The following is a 16,050-nucleotide window of genomic DNA, read 5'->3' as shown; positions in this document are numbered from 1 at the left end:
TTTATTCCACCTGCTTTCATTCATTTGTAGTGCAGTCAGTGCTGTGCTACCTTGGCACTGCACATCCAGCTATGAAATATGCATCTTTAGTAATTATTTCCATTCAAGAAGAGCTTTCCAAGTCCCTGGTTTTAAATGTCTTTCATCTGATACCGTAAAAGAAACAGTGTTAGAAGTGGTCTTCCCTTTGCTTTGTCTAACAGTCTGTAGGAGCCATCTGTCCTATTTAATAACACCATATTTCTATATTAATCTAAAATGGAACATGGTCAACAGGAGGCTTTGAGCTTGCTTTGAACCAGGTGATCTAACTCCTTGACTGGGTTTCCACTCTCTGCCCCCTGTGTGGGCACTTTTTCTGAAGCACAGTCTGCTGCTCAGATGTCAATGGAAGCACCATTCAGGTTCTTCCTGAATCAGCAGTGGGCAGGATTTTGAAGCTGAACTGTGGAGGAATAAGATCTGTAGACCTCTCAGGCCTCCTTTTATCTGTACCTCAAGTTATGGGCCATGGGCAAACTCACAAGTCCACAACAAATTAAATAGTGTCTTAAATGTGATACAGGACACGCCTAAACAAGGTGTTCTTAATCAGAGTTTTCTGTTGTGACTTTGTTTAGATTCTATGTTGCACTTTTTAAACAGGGCTTACATTTTCTTCTGTAAATTGTCTGGGATAAAATTCAGTTAATATTTCACAAGTTCTTGCAGGACTCAACTGAAGCATAGTCCAAAGAGTAGAGCAATCTGTTTTGAAATTTCCAAGTTCTTTCCTCTTGAAGTGATCTAGGATTTAATTTGGGTCAGTGGAAGAGTCTCATTGAAGAGGCACAGGTGACTTAGCTGTCTTTATTGAAACACTGGAAGAACTGCACTGGCTTGAAAGAGTGACTTTATTTTTTGTACTGCTAAGACCTTCTCAAGATCAGCCACTTGTCACCTGATGTGTATATTTGTATATTCCATTATTATGATTGGGGAAATGTATATACTTCCTTACTTTTGGCTACAGAAGCTGCAAAACTTGGGACTGATAGGTTTTAGCATTCTTATTATCTTGTGCTTTTAAAATAAATTTCTCCATTGATTCAGTAGTTTATCAGGATAAGGAATTAGTTCAAATTTCTAAACATGTGGTTGGTCTTACCTCTCTGCACAGGAACATACAGAGCACAAAAGCCACCAGCTGTGTCTTTGTGTGCTGGTTTCTGCTTCACTGTACCTTCTGCTCAGGCTGTTCTTAGACCTGTACATAGGTGTTGTTTGCAGGGAGAATTAAGCTTACTGGCAAAATTCCACCTTACCTTCAGGTAATCTCCAAGAAGCATGAAGATTTTTGTGATAGGACTTGACAATTTTGTTTGGGTTCTTTGCCATGTACCAGATAGCACCATGATGCGTGTCTGAGTGAGAAGGTGATGGAGACTGGCCTCAGCTTTTGAGCTTTCAAACAGTCCAACTTGCAAAATATGTGGGTGAACAGAAAATAAAGGGTAGTTTATTTTTTCTGAATGTCTGGAGACTGCATTGATTGGAGGCACTTCTGATAGCTCAGAATCCATCAGTCTTGTTGGTAATCTCTTGCAAGACAAAGAATTGCATAGTAGTATTTACAATTAAGAATTTGAATTACCTACAACACCCTACACTGAAGGTTTTAAAAAACCGTTAGCTATCTCTTCCACAGTTTAAAAAAGTCTTGACAAATATCTCTGGTTTATTTAATTTTTAAATTTTTTTTCCCCTGCAGGTTCCAACTATGGGAGTCCCCGTCCAGCTCATGCCAACATGAATGCCAATGCAGCTGCAGGGCTTGCCCCAGAGCACATCCCCACGCCGGGAGCAGCTCTGTCCTGGCAGGCTGCCATCGACGCTGCCAGGCAAGCCAAGCTGATGGGCAGCGCTGGCAACGCCACGATATCCACGGCCAGCTCCACGCAGAGGAAACGGCAGCAGTATGGCAAGCAGAAGAAGCAGGGCACCACCACAGCCACCCGTCCTCCCCGGGCACTGCTGTGCCTCACGCTGAAGAATCCCATCCGGAGGGCGTGCATCAGCATCGTCGAATGGAAATATCCTTAACGCGGCCCAACAGGCAGCGCCTGTTCATGGGGGATGGGAATCCATGCCTTGGGTGGAAATCAATGTATCAGGTGTGGGAAATCCGGCCTCGGGTTGGGAATCCCAGCCTCAGGTTTGGAATCTTGGCCTTGGGTTGAAATCAACGTATCAGGTGGAAATCCAGGCCTTGGGTTGGGAATCCAGGCCTCGCATTGAAGTCAATGTATCAGGTGGAAATCCAGGCCTTGGGTGGAATCCAGGCCTTGGGCTGAAGTCAATGTATCAGGTGGAAATCCAGGCCTTGGGTGGAAATCCAGACCTTGGGTGGAAAGCCTTGCCTTGGGCTGAAGTCAATGTGTCAGGTGGAAATCCATGCATTGGGTTGAAATCAGTGTATCAGGTGGGAATCCAGGCCTCGCATTGGGCATCCAGGCCTCGCGTTGAAATCAAAGTTTCAGGTGGAAAACCATGCCTTGGGTTGAAATCCATCAGTTTGAAAGTTCCACCACTGGCAACTTAAAATACGTGAATAATTTTTGATGTCTCAACTGAGGTGGTTTATGGTGGAAGGGGGGTGTGTCAGGAAACAGGATTGAAGTGAAATCTTAACTACACCCCGGTGTGAGAGACCACTAGAAGATGGAATAGCTTGATAAGGCTTAGTGGTTGAATTCTGGTCTTTGAAAAAAGTATGGCCCAGGAAATGCATGGGAGATAGTCAAGTTATCAGAACTATCAATCTATGGGATTGATAGCAGCTCCTGGCTTCCCCTTTTTAATTTTTATTGGTTTTTTTTAGAGGTGTCACCAGTCCAAAGCTCTGCTGCTTTGAATCATACACTTTTTGTTAAACATGTGACATCACACTTTCTACAGTATGGATAAAAGAGTGGCACAAAAGGCAAGGTGAAAACCCCCAAAGGTATGCAGTAAGACCCTGAGACTGGGCTGAGAACTGATAATTATATTGGAATTCTGGTTAAAAAAATAATGCTCAGTATTGTATGGTAAGGGATAATGGTTATCTAGAAGAAGGGGAAAAAATACAGTTAAAGTAACATGTCCAAATGCATTGCAGAGCCAGACCTGACAGTCTGAACAAGAGACAGATGGTGTCACAGATGATGGATGATAACCACTGACACGGAACTGCAGAGTGAAGGGGTTGGGGCTGCTTCCCTGGAAAGTCAGGGAGAGTCTGATCATTTCTTTATTGTGTGCAAAGAGCAAAGCCTTTTCAGTCATCCAAGTCTGAGCAGTGCAAGCTGGAATTTGAGTCTTTGGTGTGAAACTCAAATTGAAATTAAGTATGCTTCCTTTGCATCCTCAAAGAGAAACCAGGATTAACCCTGAGCAGTAATCGCAAGCTAATGGGGTTCTTCAGGAAATACAAAAGAAAAAGAATGTTTTTAGGGGTAGATAAGCATGTCAAGCAAAGGCAGTACAGAACTTGGCAGTAGTTAATATGATAAAAAAAAAGGAATTAAGGCATTTAAGACAATGTGATAATATTATTCCCTTGGGTGTCTGGTGGGATGCTGGGTGAAAACAGAAAATGAGTATATCAGGTATTGCTGACATGGACATGCTTTTCAGATTAAGAACTTGTTAAAAATGCTTCTGTCAATCTCTCCATGTCCTTAAACTACCTGCCTGCCTGTTCCTTTCTTCTTCAGATGCTAATTTTTAATCCCCTGATTAAGTTTGCTACTTTTTATTGCTTCTGACATAAGTCTGATACTTTAAGCATAAGATGATGGGTGATGACTAACAGGATAAAACTGAATATTGGTTTGCTTAGCAGCACCCCAGTCACCACATGTCTTCAGAGTAACATTTGATAAATGAGTAAAATCAGCAAGAAATGATGGGGATGAGGTGTTGTAAACCAGGGTACAGCACTGCTCAGATCAAGAGATAACCAAACAGTGCAATTAAAGCAACACAAAGATGCTGAAACTTGCAGTTTGGGGTTTTGTTTTGTTTTAGGTGAGTTGATGGAAGTATTTTTTTTTCCATCAGAACCTCATTGGACATCTGGAGTTTGAAAACATGGAACACTTCAATGGCAACAAGCAATATCAAAGGGTTGTGGCAGGGTTCAGTTTAATTCTATACTCTGAGTTTTCCTACTTGCTGAAAACTACTGAGAAAGGCTTAGCCTAATTTGTTGTACCACTAAAGTTTAAGCATAATAGATATTAAAAAATATAAAATAGTACTTCAGTAGTGTTTCTTACCCAAATTTTACAATGTTAAGAGCCTGAATGAACAATTGCATTAAAAAAAAGTGAAATGAAGTAATTACTTTATTTTGTAAGGATTTAGCTGTGTGTTTAATTTTCTGCCTTTTGTGTAGTGTATTTTAGTGTAGATTTTATAGAATTTAATGTCTACAGTGCAAAAACAGAATTGAAGTGAAAGGAAATACGTGTAAACAGCGATAAATTAATGGATAATAATCCTGCCAAAAGAAACAAACAAAAATTTGAGGAGCAAAAGTGATTAAGAAAATGAAAGCCTGTGGAAATCCAGGTCTTTAAGCAGTAAACTTTACACAAACAGCCTGGGGTAGTACACACCTGAGAAGTCTTACTGATTTCTCATGTAGATGTCTCTTCCTGTCCTGCTCTGCTCCTCTGCCTCTGTGGTACCATTTATCTCTTATTATTCAGAGGCTTAAGCACAGTAGTCTGGTGAGTCTGGAACCCTCTGACTCTTCCATGTGTGAAATATAGAATGCATGTGAGTATAAACAGCAGTCAGGTGCCTGGAATTTGTGTATATCTTGCAGCTCAGCTTAACACTCAAAGATCTCCTGTTCTTTCTGCTCAAGCCTGCTGAGAACAGCAGTCTGCTGACCAAAATCATCCACGCTGTGCTGACATTTAGCAGCCCCATGGCAGATAGAGCCATGCTCAAATGCACTCTGTGGCACAGGTTATGCTTGGCATTCTCTCCTGCTCCTCATTCCCCTCCTGGGTACTGGTGAGTTATCCCAGGAGTAGCCTCCAGGATATTCTTGCAGGCCAGTAAATGTAGACAGACCATAAATCTGGTCTCTAGTCTGAGTCTGGAGAGATTAGGGAGACCATTGAAGGAGATGAAGTGCAGTGCCAGGAGACTGGGCAGTAGAAAAATGCCCTTTGGTTCCAGGGGGGCACTGAGCTTGTGCAGGATTCCTTTGTTGAACATTCCAAATATTTGGTTTCTCTCTTCTCCAGCAAAGCTGATGCAACTGTTTCTTTGTCAGAAGGGACTCTCAGCTTCCTGCTGTCCCTAAAATTCTGGACTTTTGTGTTTCCTCTGATGCCAAATGAAATGCAAATAAGAGAAAAATAAATACTCCCTCAAATAATTTTTAAGCAAAACAAGTATACATGGCAATGTGCAGTGTAAGCAGATTTTGGACAAAGACTTTTTTTACCTTAACAAAACTTATCCTTTTTTAAACATCTTCTCACCATGGTTATTATTGCTTGAGCCCTCACATTTAACTCCAAGATATGAGAGAGAAACTGAGAAAGAACACAGCAACAACAAAAAAAGAAAAGAAACCCCAAAATCTTTGTTAAAATTATCTGAGAATTTATAAATGCAGATGAAAACAAACAAGAAAAAGTCATAAAAATAGCAAGGACAGTCATTATAGTACAAGTTTCTCTTATTATTATGTAGTGCAGCCACACTTGAAGGAAAATTGAGAAAATGAAATCTAAATAAGTAAAGGAAGAAAAAACTTTTAAGAAACCTTTGTTTACTCTGGCACGTGACTGGCCTACACTGCTTTTGACATATTAGGAAGAATTTTGGCTGGGAGCTCCTAAAAGCACTTAAAAAGGCATATGTTTCTTTTCAGAGTATAAGAGGCTTGGAATGCTTTCTTTAAACAGAGTTCTTATAAATATATTTTTGTTAAAGTTTCTTTTTATTTTTGTGTGCTCATTTTGGACCAATTTCCTTAACTCCATTCCTCAGACCATTTGAAATAATTATTTTACTGACTATTTTTGCCAATTGTGTGGCCTTAGCTATCTATATCCCCTTTCCAGAAGATGATTCCAATGCCACCAATTCCAATCTGGTAAGTCCTTGATGGTGTTTAGTATTGCTATTTTGAAACTCTTTTTGAAAAGTGATCCTGGAGACTTGTGAAGGTAGGGAATGTAAACATATCCACCAAAGAATAGAACATCATAAAAATTGGTTTTGGTTGCTATGTCTTGTCAATTAATTTTACTACCTGTCTCAGCTGGTTTTAGAGGAGAATATTCCAAAAAGTTGCACAGGTGCTGTATGTGATGTTTAGGTTAACAAATTTCAGCATGCTGCAAAAGGGGTTGGTAAATTTTAACCTGCAGGTATTTGTGGGAGATATCTTTTAATCAGGGATTTTAATCTGGTGGCTTTTGTCTTGCCATGTGTCATAGTGAAAATGGTGCTGTCCTCCTCTCAGGTGATTGATGACTGATTAATGCTTGCATTTCAGACACATGCATTGATTTGGCTGAACAATCTTTGTGCAGTTGGTGTTTTTTGTTTGGTTTGGTGGATTTTTTTAAAAAAATTTGGTTGTTTTTGTTCTTTTAATCATTCCCTCTTGGGGGAATATAGCTTTTCTTCTGTCACTGCTGATGCCAGCATTGGTACTTTGGGATTGAGCTGTCTGTATAAAAAGGAAGAGTGTTTACTTTTGGCTTAGCATGAAGCCATAGCACAGATTTCTGTTCAGTAAGGGCAGAACACAAACCAGCTCTGGAACACAGTTCACTGAATTAGCAGAAAATATTTTTTTTCCCTCTCAAATATGTGAATAAATCTCCTACTTGTCAGGTTGAATCAGGATGAAAACTTACTCCCAAAGTTTAGGAGCAGGGATGCTATTTCCTGAATAAAATTTATTGAAACTTAAGAAATTTTAGAGCAACAGAGGAGGAGAACAAAAACCATACTTCTAAAGTAGCAGCAACTGGGGTGGCTGACAGACACTGTAAATAAAAAAGATTCATGCTGCTCTTGGAAGTCAGTCATCTGATTAAATCTCCCTTGAAGTTTTCTAAAACACATCGCAAACTTCAGGAATTGCTGAAACAATACTTCTATGCTTAAAAAATAAAAAGTAGTAGTAAAAACTTTGTAGTGTGGTGCATTTGCACTGTGACAACTTAGAGAAGTACAAAAAGAGAAGCAGGAGGTGGGAAGTGATTGTTAACTACTCTCTACACATACAGTACACGAGTTGGTCTTTTTTCTTTGGCTACTCTTTGTTAGTGTGACTTAGTGTTTAACAATGGTGAGCTGTGGTGTGTGTATTTAAAAAAACTTCAGTAGGGCACCTCTCAAAAATTTCTGTGTTTTATTTAATAAAAACCACATTCAGTTGATCTCCTGGTAAGGAAAACAGGTATGTTCATTGCATGTTCTGACTTGCAGGGTTCAAAGAGGAAAATGAAGCAGATTTGAAGGTTAGAGGACTCACAGTTTGGTTTGAGTTTAGTTGGGTTGTGGGGATGTGCCTCAATTCAGTGAGGAGACTGCAGCCTAAAACCAGGCTGGAAGTATCTTTGTAATTGAACAAGATATATTGAAATTGTTCTGCTATCAAGAAATATGTGCACCTTGTGATTTGAGTTTCCACTCTGCATCTGTTTTCCAAGATATCTTTTAAAATGTCTATAAAAACTCTTGTGTTATTTGTTGGTGGAGTTTAAAAAAACCTAGCCAAGCCAGAGTTATCATCTCAGGGAAGTATGGAAATGTTACAGCCTTAAGGATGAGGAGGAATTGCTAATTTACCTAAATAGCTGTTTCACAGATGTATGGGAAGAAGGAAGTTAAATGAGTAATCTGCTTGACTCCATTTTATTCTTTGTGTCTTCATGGAAAAAAATAATTAAAACTGGAAAATGAGGTACTTGGTGTGGATTTGTGAAGCCATGACCCTTCTACATTATAGATAAAGGCCTGAAGCTGTGGCTGCTCAGCAGGCTGTGCTCTCCTGTTAGTCTGTGTTTGCTGTTGTTGGGTTTTGTGTGTTTTGTTGCTGTTTTCTCAGTTTACAAACTTATCCCTTGGCACGTGTACACTGCTGTTGAGGAGCACACTGAGTATACAGCATATGCTGCATTTTGTGAGCAAAGTCCAGGGCAAATGGGTGAGATAAGGGTGAAAAAATGTGTTAGTTGTGTTTTGGAATGGAATGAAAGAATAGATGAGAGTTAGAGTTGTTCCATCAGGCAGGAACCGTACAAGAGCGGGACCTTGCTGTCAAAGAGCCAAGCTGCACATGGAAGGGGCTGGAAAGAAGCTGGGGTTAATAACATGTTCCTGTAAAAGCTCATGTACTCACTTCATTTTTGAAATTGTTTTCTACCTGCAAGCATCTATTTCACAATCAGATTTATTTTGTAGCCAGGAAATTGAGGGCTGTAATGTGACACAGGCGAGGAGTTTTCGTGTGCAGTGTGTGCATGTGGGTCATGCACAGATGTGTGTGCTGTGCAGAAAGGTGATTGAATCCATACAGAATTTTTCTAGCTGCCCAGAACTCTCGATTCATTTTCATGTTGCAATTTAGCTGGTTTAGAGTTAAAGCTACCACAGGAGCTCCCACATCCCCGATTTCCTGAGACATCTCTAACTTCTTGAGATACAAGAAACTATCTACAGAAAACATGATGGGCAGTAACTCTTTAACAAGCTCTGAAAGTGCCAGAATACTTTTCCAATAAGCTGCCAGATTTGCCTTAGGCTCAGAGTATTCCTTCTCCAAAGTTTCATCATAACTTTTCAAATAACATTTTCCTTGGTGACTGAGGTTAAAATTCAATCAATTGCCTTCTACAAGCTAATGGAGCAGAGGGTGGTGAGGGAAGAGAAAGGAATCCTGGGTTATGTGAGTGCCTTCTTTCCTTCTCTGTAAAATTAGAAAAATGATGCCTAAGTAATGCTTGGAGAAAAAATGGCTCTGTGTGAATTTCACATGTGACCATCCGTTGGTCACCTAAGGCACAGGCAGTGCTGTGTGCCTTCCCCATGGACATGAACAAAACCAGCAACATCTTCCATGTCTCCAAGACCTAGTTGATATGATGCTTCAGTGGTGACCATTGTCCTTCCCTTTTGCATTAACCAGGAATTGTGAATAGCCAGGGCTGTGTATTACAAGTTTAGGTTTAACACCACATAGATATTCTGACTGTTTCTCTGCAATCTGTCTTCCTACAACAATAATTCCTATAAATCTTCAGGCCTTTTTTATCAAATCTAGGGACAGTAACTTGGACTGTGAAGCCCTTTCAGTTTTGAAATGAACATTTATCCTAAACCCCACATTTCCTATTTTTATGCTCATTGCAGTGTCTTTAAAGTGTCACTGGCTTTAAGAAATATGCCAGAATGCTATAATGTACTCATAAAAAATGCTTGAAATTGGCTTCAGCAGTTTTTATGTGTTACTTCTGCAGTGTTACTGAAAAAGTAACTAAAAACTATTGTTACTGGAAAGCACTGGAAAACTATTGAACTTACACATATGGAGGGCAGTTGTATGACGTGCATTTTTCTTTTTGTATTAATGAACTTGCTGAGACCTAATTTAAATTCACCAAAAAAATAAGCTTATGTACTATTCAGTTGTGTGTTAATGCAACCAGAAAAATTTGAGCTGGTTTGAGGGGAATTAAAGTCAGTCTGCAGCACAGGCTGTGGCTGGTACAGAGGCTTTCTGCTTGTTATCCCTGCAATTATGCATTAGGACAGAGATAACATACATTTAGGAATAAAACTATAGACTGCCTAAGATAGGAAGCTGAGAGGAAAATGCTTCTGTCACTTTTCTGGCAACTGCAAATGGCACAAGCCTGGTCAGTGTCACAGCACGGTGATAACATAATGAGGTTAAGACCAAGGTTTGCAACACGTTCCAGGGAAGGCAGCTCTGTTTGTTGTTTATGCTTTGGGTAAAGAGCAGGGAAATCTTCCTTCTGTTGCTTTGATAGTTGTGCTTTCCCTTCCTGGTCCTTCTTACAGGGGGGGAATCCTGTTGTACACTAGTTAAATGTAAAGGAAGATCTCTTGTGTTTATATGTGAGCTTATAATGGGATGTCACATTTGAGCGAATTTGTTAAACCTCAGACGGGACTCTGTGAAAAGAAAGATGGGACCTCTACTTGCTTGTCAGTTTTTGTGTTGTGTCTGCCTATGGAAAGGGGGGTTGCCTTTCAGGAAGTATGAAATTATGGAAGCATTATAGGAGTATCCTGTAGAGCAGGGGATTCCTGTATTAAAAAAAAGAGAAAGTTGTTTTATTTTTTTTAACTATGTATTGTGACTATCTATTACATTGGACTGTCTATCTATTACATAGACATGTGGATGTGACTATCTATTACAATTCTATATATTGGCATAGCAAACTTCAACAATTTTTGTACCAGAGAATTCTAGAGTTGGAACAGGCTTAATTTTTCTTGTGTGAATTCAGGAAGTGTTAGAGAGCAAAGTAGGGGTGAGAGGGTTGGGAAAAGAAAGGATGGCTTTTCTGGGTTAGGAAGAGCACTGCACAAAAGCTTTTGGATCTGTTGTATCACTGCCCTCACCCTGGTGTGTGCCAGTTCCCAGCTAGTGAGCGAGCAGAGGATGACAACACGGGGGGTGAGGGACAGAGAGCACACCGAGCTAATCAGCCCTGATAAGTTTATTACCTTGGGCCTGATGCCAGCACTGCTGCAGCTGGGGGAGCTCACACTCTCACAGGGCTCCAGCAGCCAGGGCTGAGTGACAGGGGCTGGGAGAACGATGCTGAGGTGGCTGGAAAGGGAGCGGAGTCAGGATGAGAAAAAAGGGAATTGTGCCAAAAAATCCTTGAGGGTTTCTTCCAGAAGGATTGTGAATCACTGGGTGATTCTGAGGAAGGTGAATATAATGGAATTTAGGCTCAACATTTCCCAAAGATCTCAGGAAACCCTGCTTCTGACAGGGTGATACTCAGCACCCCTAACTGCAGAGAAGCACAGGGTGGAAGAATAAGCCTGGGGTTTAATTCAGCTTGTGTTCTGGTCCTGGTATTGGCAAGCTGTGTGGACTTGGATAAATTGCCATCTTAATTTTTCCATCACATCATACAAGAAATTCTTTAAAGAAGACTGTAAGGAAAAAAGAAAATCTCTAGCAGTCAATTCCAAGATAGTAGCCACTAACTAGAAAATAAATGTTAAAAGTAGGTGTTGTGTTGTTTTGTTTTTAAACATAGTTGTGTTATTTCCTAGGCTTTGTAGAGATGGAACTGGTAAAGCAGAGACTGACATATGTATTACTAGCAGGAACAAAACTTCAGGCCTTTTTAAGGTTGGATTTAGAGTCCCAACCAAATCCCAGCTTCTCTTTTTACCAGTGGCCCCAGAGTCTTCATCCAGTCTGTGCTTGCTTGTTGGTGTTTGCCATCTCTTTATGGGATCCGAGATCTCTCATGGCTGTGTTCCCCCTTTTTTTTTTATTTTTGGTTTTTAAATTCATACTCCTTGCCAAGTAATTCTCCTTGTTCCAGTACACATTCTAACAGACTTGTCCCTTTTCCATTTTCTCCTAATTGCTGTCTCCCTTCCATAGCGATTTCATGTTTCCCACCTGTTTTCTCATTTGACCTCAGTGCTCTGCTTACTCAGCTTCCTGACCACTTCTCTTGTTAATTTTACTTTTCAATTCCCCTTCTCTTCCTAAACCTGGACTCTGTAACCAAGTAATTAATCCCAGTGCACATTTTATCTCCTTATTTTTTAAGCTTCATTCTCTACACATTGGTCTCCTAGTCTGAGCCTTTTGCTTTTTTTTGGTGTTCTTCCCAGTGGTGTCTGAACACCAGCAGTAGACATGGACACTCATATGCACTTGCAGTAGGGCTGTAAGCTGTATAAAATGCAAAGAATGGTAAACTGTTACACTATCTAATCCAACTCCATGCAAAGAATAACTTGAAATAGGTTGTATGTTTCTGTGTAAGTGATTTTGAAATTTTAGTTTTTATGTTTTGGTTCTGATTGATGGCAAGTTTATCGAGGTAGTCCAAACATTAAACCATTTATCCCATTTTTGCAGACAGCTCTGATTACTGTTTTCCTTTTCTTTATGTGTAGGCTTTCCAAATCTTAACAAGTGGGGTTTTATTTCAGGTGGTAATTATTCTTGTTTATCAAACATCAGGTTCAGTGTAGGATTTTTGTGTGTGTGTGTTTCGTTTCAATTTCTTACCACTCATTTTACCTGTTTAGGAAAGATAGAAAAAATGTGGAAGCAGGCCAAATAAGATTATTTAAGTAGTGATGTTTTCACTGTAGTCTAAGTCCTGCCACTGCAAAAGTAACAATCTTCTTTTAAAAGCAGTGGAAATTTTCAAAATGGCAGGTCATTTTTGTATTGTCCTTTTTGATACAAGTATCCTTATCCTTCTGTAAGTCTTTGGGATGTTTGGCTTCTGTTCATGAGCTCTTCAGAATCTTTTAAAGACATTAGGAAGGAAATAAACGTCTAGAAAAATCTAGAAATTCAATAGAGTGTGTTACATATCACCTTTAAATTCCTTTATGTATAGTTTGTTTTTTCCACATTCTAAGTCAGGCAAGCTTCTCATTGACTTCACTGGGGTTTGACTGTCACCAAAAGCCATCCACTAATTCAGTGCATGCCATTGACAAACAATTGCTGGAACATCAGGCTTTGCTGACGTGTACAGAATCATTGACTCTAAAGACAATGCTTCATGGACTTGTTCAAACTAGAAAAAACCCCAAGAACTTTTCATAGATCCCTTAGAAGTAAAATAATGGACATGCTGCTTGCCAAGGGACAGAATTGCCAAAAGGGGGGAATGTTTTGTGTGTTTGTCAGAGTTTTGACTGGCTGTTCCTCTCAAGGACAATTCCTATTTTCTCCTATGCTTTCTAACTCATAAAACATGAGGGTCTGTGCAGCTCTTCAGTCCTCCTGGCTGAATGACACACAGCCTCAAAACAAAATGAGACCATTCTTGGGTTTCACCTTCAAAAATGCTGGACAATATATAATTGATGTTGTCTACAATCTTATAGAATGAAATTTCATTGTACAATTTCTCCTTTTACAATTCCCATGAAGAATTAGCAAAGATGCTTAGCAAAGACATTTCTTGATGAAGAATATGAGGTTGAGAGACCACTGGTTAGGGAAAGACTTCCAGCAAGCAGCAGGAAATATTCATTAATGTCTTTGCAGTGTGTTTAATTTCTGGCAGATGCTGGAAGGTTGGCTCAGCAGGTTATCTCCTGAAGACACCCTCAGCAGGTTCTGCTTCAGCTAAGCCTAGGCAAGGGAGCTGGACCATCTTTGGACAGCAGTGTTTGCCACAACTTTAACAGCTTGTGATGATCTCTGGGAGACCAAGGAATGCATATTTTCCTCAGTGATGGCACTTTAATGGTGTACAGCTGTAAAGTTTGATAGACACGAGATGCAAACTGATGTCTTGATGTTTGTAGTGAGCTTACCCATACAGAGCTAGAACACTGAGCAGCCAGAGGAGCACTTTGAAAGCTGTTACCTTCCTGGGGCTGCTGCTGGTACAGTTCCTTTCCAGCCTCTCTAGCAGGGGTGCCAGCACCTTTAGCCCTGTGTGCTGAATTTGGCAGTGGCACGTGTGAGGAGCCCATCTCCCTCAGCAGAAGCTTTCCAGAATGGAAATGAGTTGTGTGTGTTCTTCCCTGGCTAGCTGTGTTGGCAAGTGTGCAGCTGTTTTTCAGGCTGTCCTGATAAACTTGCAGTGGTGGAGAGCTTGGGGCTTTTGGAATGCATCATCTTCTGCTGGTTTGTCGTTGTCTGTTGCTTGTAAAATTTATATTTAGGTAGCTTATATTAGGAACTGAAGCAAACCTCTTTTGCATATGGTTATCTTCATCTGGTATGTTGAAACATTTTTCTACTTAGCAATAAATGTGCTTAATCTTTTACTACAACTCTTTGATCTGGAGCATGGTGAATGCTTTTTATGTGGACTTTTTAAAATGTTTCAGTTCTTTTACATGCCCTCAAATATAAAACCTCACACAAAAACGGAACTTGCATGTAATTTTATTATTGTTATTTTTATCCATTGAAAACCTCTTACAGTGCTGTTATCCTTGTGTGGCCTTATTGTCTGAGTCACTTTCAAAGAAGAATCCCTGTTTAGATGAGATTATGCAGGCAAACATGTGGTCACAAAAGATTTTTTCAAGATCTAGTCGTATAATTGTTTCACAATCTAAACTTGTATTTAAAAATAAACAAGCAGAAAGCTTCTCCTCATTATGGTCATCAAGATAATGCCTGAATCTGTACAAAAGGCACATCAGTGCCCTTCAGGAGCAGTTGGCTGAGATGAAAAATGTGAATTGAAATAATATCAAAGGGAATGCACAGCTTCTATAGCAGTGGCTAAATCATGACAGTGACAAAGGAAGGTCTCACACACAGGATTGGTGTCACTGTAGGGACAGGTATCGGGGCACTTAATTGTTAAAGATTGTTTTGCTGTACAACAAGGAAATCTGCTGCTTCTGCTCTTTAAAATCGCTGCTGTCCTTGCCACAAAGGAAGGAAATATAGCAATTCCAGCTTCCTGCTTCTGCTAAATGCCTCAGGTGCCTCCTGAGTCCAAGAACCCAGCTAGGCATTTGATTGTGCAAATACTGAATAATCACGTGCAAATCAATCAATATGGGTGATACTGGAGTTTCATCTGGGGTTTTCTGCAAAATTCAAGCAAGGAGAGCAGTAGGTAAAAGCTGCACCTACGTGAGATGTCTGGGCTGGATGTGCAGCTGTGGTTTACAACCTATGTTGCGTTGATATGGACCAGCAAAAATCTGATAAATCTGCTTTCACCCAACTTGTATGCTAATTGTTATAACTCATTAACCATGATATATTCCTCCCTTAGTCAACCTGAACCATGTTGTAGCTGTGAAGTCACTGGCTTTTTTTTTTTTTATATTGGATATAAATCTTGATGTCCAGATCAACTTGATTTCCAATTTCATTGTCCCTAGGATAAAACCTGCATTGCTGCTGATTTGTTTTCCTTTCCTTTTGACACATCAGGCTGTTGCATGCAAGTGTTTGACAGCTCATAGGGGAAAAAGGAAGAAGCAGCTTGAAGCAAAGTTGAGTGGTTTATCCTTTCAGAGGCCATGAATATAATGTTTGAGTATTTTTGATGTTTTTTTTTTTTTTCTGTGCTGAAATCTTATGGAGCGAAAGAAAAAGAGAAGAAAGAATAAATGCAGAAATGCATTTGCAGCTTTCAGGTCTAATTCTGCTAAATTTTGAGCTTGCATTTAACAGTCCTTGTATAGAGGATATGGCAATATGAGGGACTGAGCATTAGAAAAGAAAAGGAGCTAATCTAGGGAAAATGCAGTGTGGTGTTTGAGAGAAGTAACTGCTGATAAAACCCTGAAAATACTTCTGGTTTTTAACTCTTGAAGTAAATTCAGTCCTGGCTGAGAGTTCCCTTTGGAAATGTTTACCTTTGCTTTCACATTTCAATATGTATTGAAGAAAGAGCCTGAGACAGATCACAGCTTGTGTTCAGGCTGCTGCTGCTGGGTTTCCCTCAGTTCGTCTTAGTAACTAAGTTTTGTGTACTTAGGTACACAGCTAGCACTTCTGGGCTCTGTGAGTTTAAGAAGTGTGTTTAAAACAGGGTTTTAACAGGTTTTAAACAGCTGTTCATTCCCTCCTTCCATCACCCAGACATGAACCAGACACATCTGCCAGATTGTGTGTCCACTGCTGCTCTTTAATAATATACAAAGAACAGTTTCACTGGATGCAAACAATTCTTAAATAATTACAAATTTCCCAAGTAGGATTTTTGTATCACTGATTCTTCAGTATGTCTTGGGCTTTATTTTTTTTTAATGACTCATTGAAGCAGAACTTGGGAAAAGCATGGTTCTACCTTTGCTAGGCTCCAC

General features: G+C 39.9%; 1 protein-coding gene across 10 annotated transcripts in view; it reads left to right on the top strand.

Moving 5' to 3' along the window:
• Positions 1 to 16,050, top strand: part of CACNA1C (calcium voltage-gated channel subunit alpha1 C) — a 452,768-nt gene that overhangs the window by 65,822 nt on the left and 370,896 nt on the right. For all 10 annotated transcript variants that reach the window (XM_039708368.1, XM_039708366.1, XM_039708364.1 and 7 more), the window contains exons 2-3: positions 1,751 to 2,072; positions 6,040 to 6,145. In XM_039708368.1, coding sequence (XP_039564302.1) covers positions 1,751 to 2,072; positions 6,040 to 6,145 — 428 coding nt within the window. The remainder of the gene's footprint in view (positions 1 to 1,750; positions 2,073 to 6,039; positions 6,146 to 16,050) is intronic.

The sequence above is a fragment of the Passer montanus genome, unplaced genomic scaffold (assembly GCF_014805655.1).
Source record: "Passer montanus isolate IOZ18808 unplaced genomic scaffold, ASM1480565v1 scaffold20, whole genome shotgun sequence".
In the NCBI taxonomy this organism is placed as follows: Eukaryota; Metazoa; Chordata; class Aves; order Passeriformes; family Passeridae; genus Passer; species Passer montanus.
This window is presented reverse-complemented; position numbering and strand designations above follow the sequence as displayed.